The sequence below is a fragment of the Papaver somniferum genome, chromosome 10 (genome assembly GCF_003573695.1).
Source record: "Papaver somniferum cultivar HN1 chromosome 10, ASM357369v1, whole genome shotgun sequence".
In the NCBI taxonomy this organism is placed as follows: Eukaryota; Viridiplantae; Streptophyta; class Magnoliopsida; order Ranunculales; family Papaveraceae; genus Papaver; species Papaver somniferum.
The window spans coordinates 134,784,380-134,807,158 of NC_039367.1; the positions used below are offsets into that span (position 1 = coordinate 134,784,380).

The 22,779-nt window shown below is 37.1% G+C and overlaps 1 protein-coding gene and 1 pseudogene across 1 annotated transcript; both read left to right on the top strand.

Moving 5' to 3' along the window:
- The first annotated feature begins 3,231 nt into the window (after positions 1 to 3,231).
- Positions 3,232 to 6,123, top strand: LOC113317502 (oxidation resistance protein 1-like). The gene is made up of 8 exons (XM_026565627.1): positions 3,232 to 3,453; positions 4,031 to 4,479; positions 4,572 to 4,644; positions 4,781 to 4,861; positions 4,957 to 5,020; positions 5,320 to 5,407; positions 5,526 to 5,610; positions 5,818 to 6,123. The coding sequence occupies exons 1-8, from the start codon at positions 3,340 to 3,342 to the stop codon at positions 5,854 to 5,856; spliced, it is 993 nt and encodes a 330-aa protein (XP_026421412.1). The 5' UTR covers positions 3,232 to 3,339; the 3' UTR covers positions 5,857 to 6,123.
- Positions 6,124 to 18,978: 12,855 nt separating this feature from the next.
- Positions 18,979 to 20,798, top strand: LOC113319509 (annotated as a pseudogene).
- The last annotated feature ends 1,981 nt before the right edge of the window (positions 20,799 to 22,779 follow it).

Below are 22,779 nucleotides of genomic sequence, written 5' to 3' on the forward strand. Positions count from 1 at the left end.
GACTCTATGGACGGCTAAGTAAAGATCTAACTAAGCACCTCTGAGCTATAAGAGGACCAAGAGAGGAGACGCGGGGACGTCAAAACCAGGGTGGTCGAGGCAGATAGATGCTGTTTATTTTAATTAGATGTAAGTTAAACAAATTAATTATTTAATACAATGAAATTATTTTAATAATTGATAAGTTAACTTAAGTAAACCTTATATTTATTTGAAACTTAAATAAAACATTACATTAACGGTTGGCCGAGGAAATTATATTAAAATTAATTTAAACTAAATTTAACTACTAAATAAAAACTAAAATTAGCTACATCTAAAATTGACTAGTCAAGGCGGTATTCATCTTCGTCTTCTTCCGAGGCATCAACATCGGCTTCGGCATCGTCTTCTTCATTCTCAGACTGTCCATCTTGTTATACAGTGAATTGTTGTTCCACCTTATCCATTTCCTAGTCTATAAAGCATGTTGTCGTTCATTTATTGTTGAAGTGTCCAAGGAGAGTAGCTTGTTTATCTTAAAATCCCTGTAGTGTTGTTCTCGCGAAAGACGACTTTTTCGAAGTTGCCTTATCGCAATGTCATGATCCCTACTTCTATCTTGTTATACCTTCTGCTCGAATTCCCTGTGCTCGGAATAGTTGAGCTCGTTTGAACCTCCTTCTGCTGCTCTTTGGACTGCGTCTCTATTTTTCCAGCTTTCTGACCTACTCCTCTTCACGTTGGTGTTAACTTCCAGATTGGTGTTGTGTTGTTCCTGACTACTTGGAGACCCACCATATGAAGATCCATTTCCTTCAGGTGAGGAAGCAGACCCACCATTCTGAAAATCCTGCGAGATTGAACCATGTGTTGATCTTGCAGGCACTTGATTACCTTCCAACAAGTATGGATTAAACTTATTAAGCACCCTCAAAATGGTGAAACAAGTTTCATGTTGGAAACTTATTTTGTGGGATCTTTGCCACTCTTCCCGACATCTTCGTTCCACATCTGGTTCACCTTCACCACTTCTTTTGCAGCGCCACATTTGAATGATCAAAGCTACGTATTCATTAACGTCTTTGCTAATTATGTGAAAACAATGAGACGTCCCCTCAACATCACGGCCATTGATGTTACCGGTTTCTTCACAAAATCTTTTAAATATCTTTCCATAAAAAGAGTTCTTTTCTTGCTGGCAACCATTGATTTGATTTACTGTATATAATACATAATTCCTACAAATGGCTTCGTCTTCATCCATCGTATACTTCACACCACGAATTCTAGTGTTTTTTCGTTGTGATTGTTACGTTTGTCGGTGGGATTGTTGTGAGGGGGATGCCATATTTGTAAGAAACAATGGATTATTAAAAAAAAAAATCTTATAAATTGGGATGGTAGGAGTAGTTGTGCGTGAAAAACAAAGACAAAAGGACATTGAGATGGTATAAAATTGAGATATTTTGAGATAGAGGTGTAGAAGGTGTGAGTTTTAAGTTTGAAATGAGCTGAATTTATAGTGAAAAGGGTAGGAGCCGTTGGATGTTGGAATTTAGATATAGTTGTTGGCATTTTTAGTTTACCCGCTGGCGGGGCTAGTGAAACCGCCGGCGGCTCAAATTAATCCGAGTGGATCATATGAAACCGGCTCAAATTCATCAGAACGGTTCTACATCAAATGCGCGTCTTTTCATCGTCCACACTCAACAGACCAATAAATTTGTTGATTTGTTCACTCGTTTTTCATGTTTGTTGAGTCCATAATGGGAACAAAATGAACAAATCATGAGAAAGAAAAATCTTTTCTAAACATTTTCTCCTAACAAGTAAGCACAGTCCTTTGACTTAAAAATAAAAATAAATAAATAAAGATAAGCACAACGCAATTCTCATCTTTCACACGTGTGAAAGTTCACGAATTAATAGTGGAGAAACTGGAAAGCGCATGAAGAAATTAATAGACAAAGACAAAGAAAAGCAAAACCGAAACGAAACTTCTTTTATTTACTAAATAAAATAAGAAAAATAAAAGAGTTATTTTGTTTTTGGTACTCAAGTTTTGTCCAATTTTTGAGTTTGGTCTAACATTTGTCCAGCTTGGTGTTTGGTACCTAGAAAAAACGTTGACTCGGGTTGACTTGGTTAGAATTTGACTTTTGTCTAATAATTATTGTAAAAATTAAATTAATTCTAATTACTACTCTAATTTACTTGTTTACCCTTTCACTTTAGCAAAAACGTCTCCCCGACTCCCCAATTCATTTTCTACTTCACTTCTTTCGCCTCCAAAAGTTCCACAACTCTGCATAACCAGATATAGGATTAATTCACAACACAGATGGAATTCTTCTCCCCTCTCTTATCTATATCTCTTCTACTGCCATCTCGGTTCTTTAGAATATACTCTATTTTATTTTCAGAGACGAATTGGATTTAGTTAGCAGAATTTGCGTTGTCCTTAGTTAGGGTTTCGATGTTTTGAGAAATTGAGGTTTTGAATGAAAAATTAAATTAGGGTTTCGATTCATCTTTGGGTATCAGTTCTGGATCATGACGGAATCGTTCCAATCGGGGTTTCAAGTAAGGGTTTCAATTAGAAATTTTGATTAAATAATAAGAAATCAGAAATGTTGTTGCATGGATATAGATGCCGTTGTTGAATAATTTGATGGAATTGAATACTTCATAGTTAGAACTTGAATACCCAACTTGAATGATTTTGTAAAGTGTGTTTGAGTTAATATGAAATCGGCAAGGATCGAAAGTGGATGGACTAAATGAAGTTTTAGGACTAGATATGGATTTGACTAAAGTTGTTATTGTTGAAGATATTGAAATCAAGGAAAGAAGATAACAGGTCTTGTGGTTGCTGGATTTGGAAGACGGAGTTACTTGAAGAGAATGGGGTTTTGCAGCTATTGCAGAAGGTTGGGGGCGGAGTTGCGGAGGAAGAAGAGTTAGGTTTTAGGTTAATTGGTATCTTACATCCAAGCCGCAGATTAAATGTTTTTCTTTTCATCCCTTGGATCTAAGACCCACTTCAGGGGTACACTTGTAAATTTAGTATTTACTATATTTTTATTTTATAAAATTAATTAAAGTCTGGTTATAAACAGTCAACTCCGGTAAACGTCATTTCCAAATACCAAACACCAAACTGGATAAATGTTAGACCAAACTCAAAACCTCGACAAAACCTGAGTACCAAACACAAAATAACCCAAAATAAAATAGGAATAAAATGGATTCTCAGAACTATCCCTCCATTTTTTAACACCTACCATTCTTCTTCAATCTTACATTCTCTTATAAGAATTAGGGTTAGGGTTCTTAATTTTGTTCTTCTCTTCAGCAATGCATGCATTAAAAGAGAAAGTTGCTGACAAACTCTCTCGTATTCTAGCTGATTCTCCTTCTTCTCCTTCCCATTTCTCTGATGATTCTCCTGTTTCCACTCCTAAATCTGAGGTAACATTTTTTCTCCTATCTTTTCATTTTTCATTTGTTTCAGATCCGTTTTTTCAGCTCAAAATTTTGTGGAGATTGGGTGAAATTGTGTAGAGATACCAATATTATGAAATTTGAGTTTGAGCTGTTTGAATTCTTGATTCAACTATATGTTATACATCTCTGTTGGTTATGGTAATTTATTTATTTTAAAATTGTTGAAGCTTAAACTATCACGGTGAAGAATTCAGAGTTGCATCCAACATTCGTAAACCTAATTTAGTGTTGCATGTCTATAGTTCGTGAAATTGATATACATTTTTGATATCTTTACTTTGGCTTGTTATCCTAATGATCGTTTTTCGTCTGTTTTGTAAAGACTAACTCCAGTAGACCGGTAAATTAAGTTGGTGGATGTCAGATATCGTACCACGTCATTTACTAGGTTTTTAATTTTGTTTTGTGACCATTTTAATATGTATAGGGACATCAGTTTCACTAGTAAGCCATATAAGTGTTACTTAAGAAAGTGTATTACATTTATTTTTCGGAGTTATTTTGAATTTCTATGTTGTGACTTTTGGTTGCATTATTGCAGGGCTCATTGTTATCTAAGAAGGAGAGATATGGTTCTGAGAGATCATTATCAGCGTATCTGTTATCCTTTATACCATCTTCAAGTTCTAATGGGAACAAGGCAAACAAACATCGGCAAGATTTAAAGCCTAGCCGATCACTTTCAAGTCGATGGAGAAGCAAAAGTTTTACATGGAGAGATAAACCCCTTGAGTTTATAACAGAAAAAGAACCCGCGTGTCCGAGAAATGAAGCATCGGAGACTTGTAACAAGGTTGAAGAAGATCATCATGCCTTGAGGAACATTAATGTTTCAAACAAATGTGAAGAAACGAGTACCTCACAAATTTCTGTAAATTGTTTTCCCAATCTTTCTGACGAGTCCTCATTTATATCCTCGGATCTTCAAGAGTTTCTGCATTCAACTCTTTCTAATATTGTGAAAGGGTGCCAATGGGTGTTGTTGTATAGGTAAATTTTGTCAGAACCACAATTTTCTTATGTCATCTTTTGTGTTTGTTTCTTCTACTTTATTCTTTGACTCTTGTTCGAATGAAGGGCAGTACGTTAAAACATGGCATATCACTTCGCACGCTTATTCGTAAGAGTGGCGAACTTCCTGGTCCTTGCTTACTTGTAAGCTCACGTACATTTTAATTGAATCTTTTCTTTTTTGTCTTCTTAAAAATGGCATATGTTTAGACTCTATTCACTTGTTTTATCTTTTTATTGGGCATGTGAACTGATTTGCGTAATTTTTCTCCTTCTCTAGATTGTTGGAGATATGCAAGGTGCTGTATTTGGTGGGCTGTTAGAGTGCCCTTTAAAACCTACTGCAAAAAGAAAATATCAAGTAAGCCGATTATGATATGATAAAGTAGTTATAATCTCTTGTCTTCTTTTTGTATGGTGCCTCTTTAACTTCTTTATCACATTCTATTTTGTCAGGGAACTAACCAGACATTTGTGTTCACTACTATATATGGTCAACCACGGCTCTTCAGAGCAACTGGTAGGTTTGCATTCAATTTTTGTGTTTCTGTACGTTCAATTTTTGTGTTTCTACATCTACGGACCAACTCAACTCATTGTTGGATCTGTTAAGATATGATCGGTAGTAATTCACGATATAAATAAATAGATATCTTTATTTCAGCCACAACATCTCTAGCTCTGTGTTGTTAACATGTCATGCTGTTGAAACTAACACAAAGATCCATCAAAGCTTTAACTCTGTAGATATCTCGTTTTCATAAAGTTACGGGCCTCTTTATAACGCCTAGTAAAAACCATGACTACTATTTTGTACAGGTGCAAACCGGTATTACTACATCTGTTTGAATGACTTGCTGGCAATTGGTGGAGGTGGCAACTTTGCATTATGCTTGGACGAAGACTTGTAAGTTATTTTTGGTGTATTTAGAAATGAAAATCAATGAGGAAAGATTGTTTTAGTAGTCTAACGACACTGCTAATTACCAGGCTCTCCTAATTTTATAAAATGGTGCTTGAATTAGGTTACGTGGGGCAAGTGGTCCGTGTGAGACCTTCGGGAACTTATGCTTGGCAAACAGTCCTGAATTTGAACTGAAGAATGTGGAGGTAATTCTGAATTTCAGATTGTGTTATTTCATTTGTGTCTTTCAGCAACAGTATAACACTCTTTCTGTCCCCAAATGATGAACAAAATAGTTTACAGACTCTTCTGCACATTTTGTGTAGGTTCGGATCGTAGTCTTCTTAAAACTGAACTTATTTATCAGTTCTCTCTCCCTTGGTTCTCATGTAATGTGGTGTCTATTTTTGCAGCTGTGGGGATTCCGGCATTCTTCGAAGTACCTGAATTAACCAGTTTTGGTGGCAGGGGCAGTAAAGCATTGGAGACACTATTGCCTTCCAGTTCTTCCCTTGCCAATAATGTCATTCTTTATTCTTTCTTATTTGTATTCCTATGTTAAGGGTGCTTCCCTTATTCGATTACCCTAGTAAAAATATACCATACTCAAAAATTTGGAACAAGTATGAAAATGAAATTAGCCAAATGCAGTTGAAGATTATTGTTGTATTTGATCGAGTGACCATTGGTATCAATGTTTACACCTAGTAATTCTATAATATCATACTTGTTTATGAAAAAGCTCTTTGTGTCTAGGCGGTTTTGGAGTTTGGAAAGTGGTGGTTGAGAGGATGCAAAAGAAGCTAGTACTTTGGAAGAGGAAATTTTTGAATATAGTTGGTCGAGTAACTCTTATTAAGAGTTCACCAGCGAGCTTGCCTTTATATTATATGTCCCTGCTCCAACTGTGGACTGATGTAGAGAGGAAATTGAACACTATCATGCGTAAATTCCTATGAGGGGAAGAAGATGATGATGGGAAGAATTGTGGAAAAAGGTTTGCAAACCAATGGGAGGTTTGGGCATAAGGAATTTACGACCGGTTAACAAATCTGTAATGGCAAAGTGGTTATGGAGATATTCACATGAAAAATAAGCTTTTAAAAGAACCATAATGGCTTAAAAGAGTCGAACTGACCCGATCTTTTTGATCCCGGCTGAGTCTAACACATCTGTTGGTAGAAGTATGTGGCAGTTAGTATAGAAGTATGTGGCAGTTAGTAATTCAGACGAGACCTGAGCAATGTGTCGAGATTAAGGTAATGAGTGGTGGGCAAACCAGATTTTGGCATGACTGGTGGATTCAAGGCCAGAGTTTGAAATCCGTATTTCTTAAGACTTTTCAAGCTAAGTTGACAGAAAGATTCAAGTGTGGCAGAGTATTTGGAGATTCTTGAAGCTTACATTTTTGCAGAATCTTGGACTCAGGGAGGAAAAATTGATATGCTTGCTTTGAGACATGATCTAAACTTAATAGTTTTACTTCCAAAAATGATGATTCTATAGAAGGGGAGTTCAGTGTTAAATTGTATGAATCTCTTTGCAAGGATCATATTTCTTGGGATCATGCAGGGATTCTAAGGACTAAATACATACCTCTGCTGAAGTGTTATTCTTTATTCTTTGTTTGGGCAACTCTATATAAATCGGTTCCAATAGAAGCATTTTAAGGGACATGGGAGTTAATGTTGCAAATGTGAGTTGCGTGCTTGTACTAGTGAAGAGGAAAAATTGCGGCATCTTCTTATTCACTGCATGTTTACTACCGAAGTGTAGAATTACTTCTTGCAGACATGAGATAGATTGGGTACTGCCATTTGAGGTGAACAATCTCTTGAAGGGTTAGAATCTGAAATATCTAAAACGGAAAGAGACGTGATATATGGCCTTTGTTGATCAGTGTTGTATATTGGAAGCTATGGGAAGAACGTAATGGAAGGACGAATGGTTGCAGAGGTACATCAGAAGATAAAATGGAAGTCATTATCAAACAAACAGTTCATTTATGGTGCTCAAATAGATCAACATTTGAGTCGTTCACTATCTCGCAAGTAGGCCTGTCAATGGACAACCGTTATCCGTTAGCCGAATCCGATTACCCGGATTCCGTTAGGTTTAGTTCCGTTATACCGGTAACCGGTTAACCGTAACCGATAATGTAGCGGATAATTTTATCCTACCATAACGGTACCGGTTGGGGTATTTTCGTTAGCCTTAGTTCCGATAACCGCTAACGTGTGACTAGCACGTGTAAATTCCGTTGTACCTAGATATTATACTCGACACTATAGAATCACTTGATTCACTTCTTCTGTTCTTCTTCTTCAGTAACACAAACGAGAGAAGAAAAACTCACCCCTCACCCTCATCTCCTTCCTTTCAATTCGAGCAAAATCATCATCTTCTCTATACAAATCATCTGTGATTACTGATTAGAAAACTAGGGTTATCTTCTTCTTTTTCTTTCGAGTTTAATTTCAATCCTAAAAGCTAAATTTTCAATTTAGGGTTTCTGAAATTAGGGTTTTCAATTCGTGAAATTAATCATGTCCCAAAGCGAAAGAGGAGCATCCAATTATGTTGGTTCATCAAGCAGAAGCAATCCCTCTCAATCACTTTCAGTTGCATCTCAATTACCTTCTGCATCAAACCCAGTTCAAGGTTCAGGAATTCATACAACACCTGATGCTGTTGCAACAGAAGAAGCTGTAGCAGAAATAGAAGTAGATGAAGATCCAATTATAGCCGAAGAAAAGAAGAAACTACGTGCAGTAAGGTCTGATGCTTGGAATGATTTTGAAAGGTTAATTGAAAAGAAGATGGTAAAAGGTAAGGAGATTGGGATACTTATAGCTGAATGCAAACATTGTAAGAGGAGAATGCCTGCACCCAGTAGCCAAGGAACCAGCAAATTGCATTACCATGCTAAAACCTGCAAAGAAAAACCTGCAAACAAGAAAGGACAAAGAAAGATTACTACAATCAAAACAGGTAATGCACAAACTAAGCTTGCTAATTGGAAATATGATGCTTATGCTACTAGGATTCTTGTTGCCAAGATGATTGCTAAACATGGTTATCCAATCACTATAGTTGAGCATCCATATTTTGTTGAGTTTGTGAAGTCTTTAAATCCTACTGCTAAGCTTTACACTAGGAATACAGTTAGGGAAGATATCATGAAATTAAGAACTGAGTTCAAACTGCAATTACAAGAACAATTTGAGACAATTACATATAAGTGTAGTTTAACAACAAATATGTGGTCATGTAAGCATACAAAGGATGGTTATTGCTGTGTGACAATGCATTACATAGATGATGAGTGGAAACTGATTAAGAAAACACTAGCATATACTTTAGTGCCATCACCACATTCTGGAGAAGTTCTAGCATCTGTAGTGAAATCAGTATGTCTAGATTGGAACATAGACACTAAGCTTTTTGCTGTAGCTGCTGACAATGCTATCTCCAACAATGTTATGATGGACCATCTGAAGAAATGGCTTGATACCAAAGACTGTTTATTTCTTAATGGGGATATGTTCCAAATGAGGTGTAGTAATCATGTATTGCACTTGATTATGGGGTGTGGAATGAGAGTGGCTGCTCCATTTATAGATGCAGTTAGAGAGTGTGTAAAATATGTCAAAGCAAGTCAGGCTAGAAAAGAGAGATTTGAATGTGCTATTGCCCAAGTTAAGCTTCCTGCTTCAAGGTCTGTGGGTTTAGATGTGGATACCAGGTGGAACTCCACCTTTAAGATGCTAAAGGATGCAATCTTTCTGAGACAAGCTTTTGTTTGGCTAGCTGATTTGGATAATGACTTCAAGATACTACCAACTGCTAAGGAGTGGCAACAAGGAATACATGTATGTGAATGTTTGGAATTATTTGATGTCATTTCAACCAAATTTGCTGGGATTAAGTATCCCACAACAAATTTGTATTATAATGGGGTGCAAGAAGTTAATAGATGCATTAAGATCTGGGAATCAAGTGAGCATGAGTATATTAGAGACATGGCCAAGAATATGAGGATGAAATTTAATGCCTACTGGAAAGAAAGTAACACTTTGATGGGCATTGGGGTTGTTTTAGATCCTAGGTACAAATCTAAATGAGTGGAGTTTGTTATGAAGAGAGTATATGGTGTGGAACACTATAAAAGTCACTATAAAAAATTTGAGCTTGAACTCAATGCTCTTTTCTGTGCTTATGAAACTAACACTACATCTCCAGATTACTTTGATACTGGAATGCATTCAACTGCAATTGAGAGCTCTGCAGGTACAACAACATCATATGAATTTGGTTATGATGATTTCATTATGGAAAACAATATGTTTGAGGTTGAGAAGTCAGAATTGGAGACATACTTAGCAGAACCAGTTCTTCCTAAATGCACAGCCACTGAAGAAATGAGGTTTGATATCTTAAGTTGGTGGAAGAATCATGCTCCTAAGTACCCAATTCTCTCAAGGATTGCAAGAGATGTATTGGCAGTTCCGGTGACAAGTGTAGCATCAGAATCTATGTTTAGTATTGGTGGCAGAGTTCTCACATCTCACAGGAGTTCATTAGCTCCAGATCTTGTTGAAGCTTTGCTTTGTTTGGGTGATTGGTTGCCAGATCTTACTCTCAGTGACAGTGATAGTTGTGTTACTGGTAATTTTCCTTACACCTTAATCTTTTACTTGCTTTTATATTTATTGCCATTGCCTTATTGCATTGACACTGCCAGCTTAAATTGCTTCACTGTCCAACACTTTTGATTTTCCTTTCAAAATGCAGAAGTTGAGGACTAAGGAATAAGGAGGAATGCATTTGCAGATGCAGTTGGCAGTGGAGATTCTGGAGATGGAGGAAGCATTTGCAGATCAGCAGATGCAGTTGGAAGTTCCTTTAATCCTTTGTCTTTTCTTTTGCAAAAACACTTTTTTCTTTTGCTAGAACATCAGAACATGTAATTTGGTTTAGAACATGAACATCTGTATGTTTTTTTTGTGTGGCATGGATTTAGAAATTGTTTGCTTGGATTTAGAAGTTATTATGTGTAATTTGGTTTGTGTTTTAAACCTGTTTTGTGTTGTCCTGTGACATACCGGTTGGTACCGGAAAATTAACCGTTAACCGATAAGTCCGACGTAACGGCAATGGTTTTGAATTTCATAATTCCGTCGGCACTTAACGGATATCGGTTAACCGCTAATTTTAATGGCAACGGTAGCGGCAGAGCCATTATTTGTTACGTTAAGTGTCGTTGACAGGCCTACTCGCAAGGTCTATTTTAATGAGCGAATATAGTTGTTTTGTAACAGTATGTCTCCGTTCTTCATTTGATTTGGTCTTTTTTCTTTTCTTTTTTGAAGCATGATATATTAGATAAAATCGTGTTACACGTGGGAATATTTCTCCCCTGGTGTCATTTAATATAACTTGTTTCAAAAAGCCGGGAACAGTGTATTCCCATATGTTAGTTTGCAATACTCCCTGTTGACTGTTATCTGCTGCATGGTTGGCAAGAGCGTCTGCTGCCTGGTTTGCTTCCCGGTAATTGTGTTGAATTTTGTATTGGAGAATTGTTTCCAGTCTTTTTGTAATATCAGAAATCATTTCTCTTGGGTACCATGGAGGATCTTGTTAGAAGTTGTCGCTGTTACTAGAATCATCTAGGTATTTCCTTATTTTGGTATAGCTAGAGGTTTCCTGATTTAGTTAAACTCAAGGCTTCCTTTCTTAGATATGTTTAGGTTTCGTAGTATAAATCATTTACTTGGAAGACAAGTGTGTAACCTATATAAATGGGCGTACAAGTCTTAGGGAAACACACACAACACAGTAAGAGAGAATTCTCACAATCAGAGAATTTTAGGGTTTAGAATGTTTGTTCATAGAGAATCATTTTGGTGTTTGTGAACAACATCCTGCTGGTCATAGTTGTGGTTTAATTATCTGTAATTTGTTCTATAATAAGAGTTGACCGTATCCGTTTGTGGACGTAGGCACATTACCGAACCACGTTAAATCTTGTGTCTTTCTTGTTTCGTTTAGTGTATCTTATTTCTGTTTTTTTTAGTTCTATATTGATCTAAAGAACTATTAGTGTCTTATGGAGAAGTTAATTCTAAGCTCTTAAACATAACAAGTGGTGCAGTGAGCGTGGAGAGGATCATAGTTGGAAGTGAAGATTTCTGGTTCTACATCAACTGATTTTTCGAAGGTGCATGGATTTGATATTATCAAGTTCAATGGGAAGAATAATTTCACATATTGGCAAAATGATGTAAAAGTTATTCTTGTTAGTATGAAAAAAATCAAAGCAATCAAGGAGAAGCCAGCTGCGATGCCAAAGGATTGGACCGATGAGGGGTGGGCTGACCTTGATTTGGAGGAGTGTTCAAGTATTTGCTTATGTTTATCAAGGGATATCACTCATAACTTTTCGAGTGAAATCTCTGCAAAGGTGTTGTGGGATAAGTTAGAGAAGCTCTACTTACAAAAGGATTTGACTTCGGAACTTTACTTGAAACGTAGACTCCATGCCTTTCGTATGTCTTCAGGTAAGCCTATGATTGATCATATTAATGAGTTTGATAAGATATGTTCTAATTAGTATAATATCAGTGTCACTATCTCTAATACGGATAAATCCATGATATTATTATGTTCTTTGCCTCCGTCATATGATGCTTTTGTTGACATTTGCTGAGTGGGAAAACCGATGAAGACGGAGATGCATGAAGATAAGTTGGTTTTCGATGATGTGGTCTCTGCTTTACAAGCTAAGGCGTTAAGGAAACGAGAGTTCAGCGATGAAGCACGAGTAGAGGGCTTATTTTTTGATAGAGGAAAGAATGGTAAAAAGAAGTCAAAGTCAAGGAATCGTTACAAAAGGAGCGATATTGGGTGTTATTATTGTCGAAAAACTAGTCATATTAGGGATGATTGTCTCAAGCTTAAGGAAAGAGACGAGAAACGTGAGAAATCATATTCGAATAATATTGTTGCTTCGCCTGCTGAAGGCAGTGAAGTTTTAGAAGACCCAATGTGTGGTTTTGATGAGGAAGTGTTAACCGTTACATCAAAGAGTTATCTCAATGATGGTTGGATGCTTGATTCCGGTGCTTCGTATCATATGTGTCCTACTAAGGATTGTTTCACCACTTACAGAGAGGAGAATGCTGGTACAATTATGATGGGTAATTCTAATGCCTGCAAAACAATTGGTGTTGGTACGGTTTAGGTTTGTTCGCATGGTGTTATCACAACACTTTTAGAGGTGAGACATGTTCCAGATTTGAAAGAGTTTGATTTCGTTAGGAGTACTTGAATCTCTTGGATACAAGTATGTTGTTGAATATGGATTCTTGAAGGTATTCTACGATGGTAGTTTGAAGATGACCAGTGAAATACATGGTAATTTATATTTCTTACAAGGAGATATAGTTTGTGGTGGAGCTATGATTTCTCAATCAATTGATGAGAAACAGGTGGAGTCAACACGTTTATGGCATATGAGTGAGAAAGGTATGTCCGTGTTGAGTAGTAAAGGCTTGCTTGGAGGTGAGAAGATTTGCAAGCTTGATTTCTGTGAGCCTTGTATCTTTGAAAATCAATGTAGGAGCAGTTTTGGTACCGATGTACACCTCACACAGGGTATGTTTGATTACATCCATTTTGATATTTGGGGTCCTTGTCGTATAGTTTCTAAGGGAGGTGCTAGGTGGTTTGTGACCTTTATCGATGACTTTTCGAGGAGAGTTTGGTTTTACACCATGAAGCATAAGAATGAAGTCACCGAGGTGTTTAAGAAGTGGAATACCACGGTAGAGAAACAACTTGGTCGTGTGGTTAAGAAGATAGGTTCCGATAATGGCGGTGAATACATCGAAGACCCACTAAAGGAGTTTTGTGAGGAACAATGTATCGTTAGGAACTTCATAGTCAAAGGTACACCACAACAAAACAGAGCAGCGGAGAGAATGAATCGAACGTTACTTGAGAGAACACTGTGCATGTTGTCAAACGCAAGTTTAGATAAGATTTAGTGGGCTGAAGCAGTTAATACGGCGTGTTATTTAGTGAATCGATCACCATCAAAAGCTATTAAGTGTAAGTCACCTATGGAGGTATGGACTGGTAATCCCGTGAACTATTCTAATATAAGGGTGTTCAGTTGTCCAGCCTATATTCATGTTAAAGAAGATAAGTTGGGTGTTAGGGATAAGAAAGTAATTTTCTTAAGTTATCAATTGGATGTGAAAGGATATCGTCTATGGTGTCCGGAATTGAATAAGTTCATAATTATTCGTGATGTGACCTTTAATGAGAAAGCAATGCTTGATTCAAAGAAGTTCAAAGGTTGGGACTCTCATATTGAAAGTGAGAGTAGTAGTGGTGTTGAAGATGATTCGATGAAGATGGAGCAAAGAGTTCCTAGTTCATCTACTATAAAAGAAGAAAAAGAAACTTGAGTTTGAGGTTCCTAGTGAAGAATCTACATAACAACAAGTTGAGAATATTCCGTCCTTGTCATCTCAACGTGAGGGACTAGCACCAGTCCGTTATGGTTTTGATGAATATGCGTCTTATGCATTATTTGTTTTTGAGGATGATTCGTTTGCGTTTGAGGAGGAAATGAGTAATACTCATGCAGTTGAGTGAAAAATAGCCATGGATGAGGAGATGAAGTCTCTTCAAAAAAATCGCACTTGGAAACTTGACAAGTAGCCTAAGGGCCGAAAGAAGATTGGGTGCAAGTGGGTCTATAGGTAAAGGATGAAATTCCATATTCCAAGGGTATCGTTAGTGGTGTACGATACAAAGCAAGATTAATGGCTAAGGAATATGCGCGAAGGGAAGGTGTGGATTATAATGAATTTTTCTCTCCGCTTGTTAAACACACTTATATCCGAGTCCTTTTAGCATTTGTGACACAGTTTGAATTAGAGCTTGAGCAATTAGATGTCAAGACTGCTTTCTTGCATGGATATTTGGAGGAAGATATTTATATGTCACATCATTGGTTATGAAGTTGCTGGTCAGGAAGATTATGTGTGTCGACTTGAGAAATCATTGTATGGTTTGAAGAAATCACCAAGACAATGGTACAAGAGGTTTGATACATTTATGTTGCAGCAAAAGTACACTTGTAGTGAGTACGATCAGTGTATGTACTTTAAGAAGTTTCCTGATGGAAATTTTGTTTCTCTTACTCTATGTGGATGACATGCTCATATCTGCCAAGAGCAAGTCATAAATTAATGTTTTAAAGAAACAGTTGAGATCAGAGTTTGAGATGAAAGATTTGGGTCCGACCAAGAAGATTTTGGGTGTGGAGATTAATCGAGATAGGTCAAAGGGGAAGTTATGTCTTACTCAGAAATCCTATCTTGAGAAGGTTCTTCGTTGCTTTGGAATGCATAAATCAAAAGCTATTAGTGTTCCAATATCGCCTTCATCAAAACAGCTGTGTCCTACTACAACTGAGGAGAAGGAGTTTATGTCCAAGGTTCCCTATGCTAATGCGGTAGGTTCTTTGATATATGTTATGATTTGTACGCGTCCGGATATTGCACAAGCAGTTGGTTTAGTTAGTCGTTATATGGATAATCCTGGGAAAGCACATTGGTTTGCGGTGAAGGGAATTTTGAGATATCTTCAAGGGACCTTGGATATTGGTTTAGTGTTTGAGAAGGAGCAGAGTTTGAAGGTCTGTGGATTTGTTGATTCAGATTATGCGGGTAATAGAGATAAGTGTCTTTCTACTTTGGGGTATTGTTTTACATTGAGTGGAGGACCTATCAGTTGGAGGTCTATGTTACAATCAATCATAGCTTTGTCTACTACGGACGTAGAGTATATTGTTGTGACAGAGGCTGTTAAGGAAGCGTTATGATTTATTGGTTTAGTTGAAAACTTGGTGATTATACAACAGAGTGTTGTTGTGAACTGTGATAGTCAAAGTGCTCTCTATTTATCTAAGAACCAAGTTTTTCATGCATGTACTAAGCATATTTATGTTTTTTATCAAGGTTCTATAAGTGATTGATAACGGATTAGTAAAACTGTTGAAGGTTGATACTAAAGATAATCCAGCAGATATGTTGACGAAAGTCCTTCCGAAGGTCAAGTTTGAGAAGTGTCTCAGCTTGATCAATGTTGCTCATTCTTGAGGCCCTAGGGGCATTTGAGGCTACGGTTAACTTGTTTTTAAGATCAACTCAGTTTGGTGGAAACATCGGCAAGGTGGAGAATTGTCAGAGGTTGTCGATGTTTTAGGAAGGTTCACGAATTTTGTAGAATCGTCTAGGTGTTTCCTTATTTTGGTATATCTAGAAGTTTCCTGATTTAGTTAAACTCAAGGCTTCCTTTCTTAGCTATGTTTAGGTTTCCTAGTATAACTCATATACTTAAAAGACAAGTTTGTAACCTATATACATAAGCGTACAAGACTTAGGGAAACACACACAACAAAGTAAGAGAGAATTCTCACAATCAGAGAATTTTAGGGTTTAGAACGTTTGTTCATAGAGAATTATTTTGGTGTTTGTGAACAGCATCCTGCTGGTCATAGTTGTGGTTTAATTCTCTGTAATTTGTTCTATAATAAGAGTTGATTGTAGCTGTTTGTGGACGTAGGCACATTGTCGAACCACGTTAAATCTTGTGTCTTTCTTTTTTCGTTCAGTGCATCTTATTTCTGTTTTCTTTAGTTCTACATTGATCCAAAGAATTATTAGTGTCTAGTGGAGAGGTTAATTCTAAGGTCTTAATCCTAACAATTCTGACCGTTGCTTGATGAAATGAACTAGAGTCTGGAAATCTGATTCAATGTAGATTTTAGTCCATTGGTAAAGTGTGATCGTTCTTAGAGCCATGAATAGTGCCCATATCTCTGCTAACAGCACTGTTGTGATCCCCTAAGTTTGGGCCATTAAGACAATAATTGTGGTTGTCCAGTCTCTGCAAATAAAAGCTCCACCCGCTGGATTCGCCTAGTTGTACTCCTGATGTAAGTGGTTGGCTAATTTGACTATATCGGAATGAGGTTTGTGTTTCCTTCTATAAATCAGATCATTCCTTGTTAATCAGATCATTCCTTGCTAATTTGACGGTTGAGGTTTTCGGTGCTGAAAGGAAGATTCTGCTTCATGATGGTTGAAAAGAAGGTCTCAAGCTTCTCTAGCGTACCGCATGTGAGAAGGATATGCTCAGTTGTTTCTGGAGATAAATTAAATCTAGGACATAGATTGGAGGTAGTAAGGTGAATTTTATGTGATAAGATGAAGGTAGGTAAGCCTTCATTGATAGCTTTCCACAAGAAAAACTATATTTTTTGGGGCATTTTAATGTCTAGATGTGATTGGAGGGTTGTAGCTGATTTGTGGTTGAAATATAAGGGTAATGATGAATGAGCATATGATATCTGTAGCTAACTGTATATTTTCCATATTTTGTGTATGGCCAGATAACTTTGTCTGGCGGACCATCTTGCGGAAGGTGGATGTTAACAATCCTGAGCATAGCCAATTATGGGAGTTGTGTAAATCGGTTATGGATCCAAGAGTTTGAAGTTGGATTGATAAGATCAGATATTATAGGAAAATTCTGGCATTGGTTTAGTTGAGAGAGGGTGATCTAGAATCCAGTTGGAAGTAGTCCAAATAGGATTTCCATTGCCTATTTTGTGGGAAAAAATGGGGTATGGTAGAAGAAAGAAGAGGAGTGAGTTGTTCCAAAGCGGGCTAGCCGAGGTTGGGGTTGGTTGGATTGGAAAAAAGATTCATTATTTGAAATATTTCTCTCTACTCATGGATGTATAAATCGAGTCAGGCTGGTCATGTACTTCCCAAACACTTTTTAGTAATAGTGTGTAAGCTTTTCATCATCCCCACCCCCATGGGTTTCGTCAATTTATCCCATCAAAAGGATGTAGCTTTTTGAATAATGCATCGTGGCCCCACAAAAAATCTTAGAAATTTTGTCTACTTGCTTGTGAACATGTGCGGGTAAAAGATTTATCTGCATGATGTGATTTGCAGTAGAGATGGGCGGGGTCTTTATGAGTACTAACCTTCATGTTTGATTGAGGCATTTCGTTTTCCATCCATTCGCTTTACGGGTCATTCTTTGTAGTAGCGGAAGAGACATACGTGTTAATGATCTTCCACTTTTGAAGTGGACTCCCAAGTACAAAGGTGGTGGTGTTGACGTGGCCGACATATCAAATACGCTTTGAATTTCACCGATGGCAATTGGGTCAAGTGGTGGATGATGAATCATATTAGGTTCGCTGGTGATGATTTGGTTTGCTGATCTTGTCTTGTACATATTTTACACCTTTTAATATATCCTTTTTAATCAAAATAAATAAATGTGAAATGAGGACCGGAGAAAGGGTAGAGCAGGCTTTGGAGGACATGAATAGAGAATCCAAAGCACAATGAAAAGGGGACCAAATGTTATTCCCCACTAGCAACAAAGCCTTTGCCGCTGTAACAGTGCCTCTGTCGCTTAGCGGCAATGACTTAGCTGCTAGGAAGCTGCCGCTTGACAGACCTTCGATCTTTTCTAGCGAGTGGCAAAACTCATCTTCACATCCATTTGAGTTTCAAATGACAATTTCCCTAGGAATTGTCCTTGGGATCTATGTAGGCGACTTTTATTTTATCTTCTCTTGCCTTAGAATCGTTTTAACTTCTAATTGACCAGCGACTCTATATTTACAACCATTTTAATGGTAAGATCTCTAGGATGAAATCGAAGGAGAGAGTTGGAGTGTTTTGGGTAGGGATGAACATGGTGTCGGTTAACCGTTGGAAACCGACCGAACCAGACCAATAAGCAAGAAACCGAACCAAACCATTTAGATTTGGATTGGTTTGGTAAAAGATGTTGAAAAACCGACATTACTGGTTTGGTTTTGGTTTGACCTGAAAACCGAACCAAAAACCATTGGGGAACCGATTAATTTTTAAACTTAATTTCTACCGTCGATTTAAAAGTATTAGATTCTACCCATTAATTTAGAGGATAAATAGAAACCCTAAATCTAATATTTCATTATGATACTCTCCCTCTTTCTCTTTCTCCTTCTCTCAGCCGCCTCCCTTCTCCACCCCCAACTACAGCTGCTGCCACTCGACTTTTTTCTTCCCGTCTTCCTTCTTTTTTATTTGTCAATATCTAAATTAAGATATATTATATATCTTCATTTGATCTCTAGAATTAGAGTAAGCTTTAACTATTCTTGATTTTTTTTTTGTTTGTATATTTGTGTAAACCAATACTATCGGCAACTACGATTTTTTTATCTGTAAATTTGTGTATTTTTTTTTGGTTTGACATAATTATTGGTTAACCAAAAACCACTGGGACAAACCGAAACCAACTGGAACCATTTGGAATCCGAACCAATGGTTAATGGATTGGTTTGGTTTAGATTTTTAGAAACCAATAATATTGGTTTCGGTTTTGGTTTGGCTAGAAACCGAACCAAAACCAACCATGAACAGCCCTAGTTTTGGGGGGAGTAACTCCCACCCATTTTCAAAAATTTGCAACTTCGATTAAAAGAAATGAGAGACAGAGAATCAAGACGAGGAGATCCCCGGTGTATCCATGCCCAGGCTATTAAATCTAAAATTGCATCAGAACATCGTTTCTTATTCCATGAATTAATCACACATTATTCCAAATCGAACAAATTATCTTATGCTCAACGTGTGTTTAATCAAATCCCTGAACCTAACGTTGTATCATGGACAGCTCTGATTTCATCATATATAAACACTAGCAACGCCTTTCATCACTTCATTTCCATGCTTCGCCATCCTACATTACCAAACCAAAGAACTTTAGCTCCTCTATTCAAAACCTGTGCTTCACTCTCGACACTACAGATTGGCATTCAACTTCATTCTGTCTCTCTAAAACTCTCCCTCTGTAACTTGTGTTATACTGGTTCATCACTCATCAGTTTCTATACAAAATGCTCGTTGCCAAACGAAGCGTTGAAAGTGTTTGATAAAATTCTTGAAAGAGATGAAGTTTATTATTCTTCAATGATTGTGGGTCTTGCTCAAAACTCTCAACCTTCAAAAGCTCTTAAGTTATTTTCTGAAATGAATAATTCTTCTACTGTTAGTTCAAATATGTATGGTATTTCTGGTGCGCTTCGTGCAACGGCAGAATAAGCAGCACTTGAACAATGTAAAATTATTCATGCACATACAATACTTACTGGGTTTCATACGTATCTTGTTGTGGGTAATGCTTTGGTTGATGCTTATGGAAAATGTGGTCTCATCGCTGATTCTCGTAATATCTTTAATCAGTCATTACCGAATGCGAATATTTTTCTGTGGAATTCGATGATGGGAGCTTATGCTCAACAAGGAGATAAAAAATCTGTGATTAAGCTGTTTTATGACATGAAACTCAGAGGTTTTTCTCCTGATGAGTACAGTTTTCTTGCGTTACTTACTGCTTGTAGTAATTCTGGTTCAGTTCATGAAGCTGAAAAATGGTTGAGTTGTATGAAAGATGATTATGGGGTTGAACCACAGCTTCAACATTATACATGTTTTATAAATGCAATGACAAGAGATGGACGGATTGCGGAAGCTAAGGCACTGGCTATGAAAATGCCATTTGAAGCCGACGCTGCTGTGTGGAGATCATTATTGACTGCTTGTGCTGTTCATGGTGCATCAGAGGTAGCTCAAGAAGTAACTCAAAGACTACTGCAACATAACCCACGTGATGATTCAGCATTTGTGTTACTTGCTAATGTAAATGCAGCTGCAGGAAAATGGGCTGAAGTGGCAGAAGTGAGGAAGCTAATGAGACGGCGAGGAGTGAGAAAGGAAGGTGGGATGAGTTGGATCGAATTTCAAGGCGAAGTTCATGTGTTTTTAGCTGGGGATAGAAACCATGAAAGGATGAATGAGATATACGCTAAGTTAGCAGAGTTGAGGGAAGAGATAAAAAAAAATGGGACACAAAGAGGCAGTTGATGAAAAGTTGCATGAAATGGAAGCAGCGGATAAGAGAGAGTTGCTTTGGTCTCATAGTGAAAAGTTGGCGCTGGCGTTTGGGGTAGTAAGTGGAGCAGCACCACCGGGTAAAGCTCTTAGGATTCTGAAGAATTTGAGGATTTGTAAGGACTGCCATGAGGCTTTCAAGTGTATGAGTATAGTGATAAAGAGAGAAATTGTTGTTCGTGATGCTAACAGATACCACAGATTTGTTCATGGAAACTGCAATTGTGGAGATTATTGGTGATCCGGCGAAGTTGAATATAATAATGATGAGTTTCAATAAAAATGTGTTCGAACCTGAAGACCCTTGGCATTTATTTTGGAAATATCTACTCGTTCTTCTAATATGAGATTTTTATTTTATGCATTATGCAATGGAGCTATTGGACTCAGAGTTCCCATTGCACGTGTAAAGTATTTGGACTCATTATTTGATCACGAGTCGGCATCTATCAAAAATCACTTGTTTAGCCATTGTTACAGAGAGTTTACTTCTTATGGTGTACATCTGAAACCTTTACCAGTAGAGCTACGATAAAATAAAGGAGCTTTAAACCCACAGATTTTAACAGAGTAATGGGCAACAGAGAAAGGATGCAAGACATTGGCAACCAAATTATCAAGTGGGGAAAAAAAAGTTGTGTTAGGTTATTTTCAGTCTCATTTGTAGTACTTCTGGTCGACGAATCGGATTGAAATGTTAAAGTACTGATACAGGCTAGAGGATTGAATGCTACTGTTATTATCACCAGAATATAGATGCCCCTCCTCATAGTCTTGGATTTCTGAATTCGGTGTGATAAATAATTTAAAAAAACGCACTACCAACAAGACTTCATGGCCCAGTGGGTAAGGCGCTACTGGTCTACGAAACCAGAGATTGGGGACCAGAGATTGGGGTTTCAATCCCCAGTGATCAACAATGAAATCGTTTTAAAATTTTATAAAAAAATAAAACTACCTCCTTTTCATTATTAGTTGACCTATTTTACAATTAAATTAATAATTTAGTAGGAAATACCATTTGGTCCTAAGAATAACAATAAGTCTAGACACATCCAAGGAATTCCCGTGATTTATCACGTGGCTTACGTGTCAAGAGAGGTGGATTTCCAGCGTAGCAAATTAAAGTCAAATTCAGTGTAGTTAATATCGGATATCGGTTTATCTCCGCCAGGACCGATACACCGATACGACTTTTTATCGGGGATATTATCGTTCAAATATCGGTATAATATCGGTTCCAAATTTAGAGACTATAATTTTATAGCTATCATCAATTTTATCAAAAAACACAAGAGTAACTTCAATAACTTTAAAGTTCACTACCTAAAATGATAAATAAACAAGTTTTAACTAGAAACAGGAGAGTAACTTCAACAACTTAAAAATTTACTGCCTAAAATGGTAATTAAACAAGTTAAAAGTTCAAACCAAAAACAGGAGAGTAACTTCAACAATTTTAAAATTACTACCTAAAATGATAATTAAACAAGGATATTACAGTCTTATTCAAAATCATACGAGCCACTATTGATATCATCATCTTCAGTAACTCCATTAACTCCATCAAGTAGTCCACAATCTGTGTCTAGCATCAATTGATCAGTATCATATCCATCATACTCAGAGTCGGTTGGGTAAGTAAACTTACTTCGAGAGCTACATGCACCTCTACTACCAACTAGCCGACTTTCTTTACCAATAATATCTTGCAAATCATCCAAAGTTACATTATCACCTTCTACAGCCAAGTCTTCCAAGTTCTGTGGATCCAACCATTCATCATTTTCATCATGCTCATCAAGAAAAATAGGATCACGAAATATCCCTGATATATCGCGATACGGCCGATACGGCTAATATCGGACGATATTATCGCCAAGATATCGTATCGCCGATACAATGCTTATCCTACCGCTCCAAGGCCGATATCCGAAATATCCCCGATATATCGGTCGATACGGCCGATATTGACTACACTGGTCAAATCTTCTCCCTCTCTCTTTCAATGATTCAATTCTGTTACAACTACAATAATATCACTGATAATTAGTTGAGGATCATCACCTGGTTCAAATCCAAAAAGCATCTTCTCCAAGCAATAACAATCATGATAGTTTTCAAGATGATTATGTATAATTATTATTTTTTTAAATCAGAAGGATGAATTGAAGGTTCAGGATGTTTTTCCTATCTCTGTCAATTCATCATGAGAACAAATATGGTTTTCAAATGGGAAAAAACCCACTGCTTATATATCAAATTAAGATGTTGCAGAACTTAGTATAGATAGAACTAGGGTTTCTTGTTATATCTCAAATCCCG

Coding starts and splice junctions, on each gene's coding strand:
- LOC113317502 (XM_026565627.1), top strand. CDS start 3,340: ATGCATGCATTAAAAGAGAAAGTTGCTGACAAACTCTCTCGTATTCTA. Junction 4,480..4,571: donor CAATGGGTGTTGTTGTATAG/GTAAATTTTGTC, acceptor AATGAAGGGCAG/TACGTTAAAACATGGCATAT. Junction 4,862..4,956: donor CTGCAAAAAGAAAATATCAA/GTAAGCCGATTA, acceptor CTATTTTGTCAG/GGAACTAACCAGACATTTGT.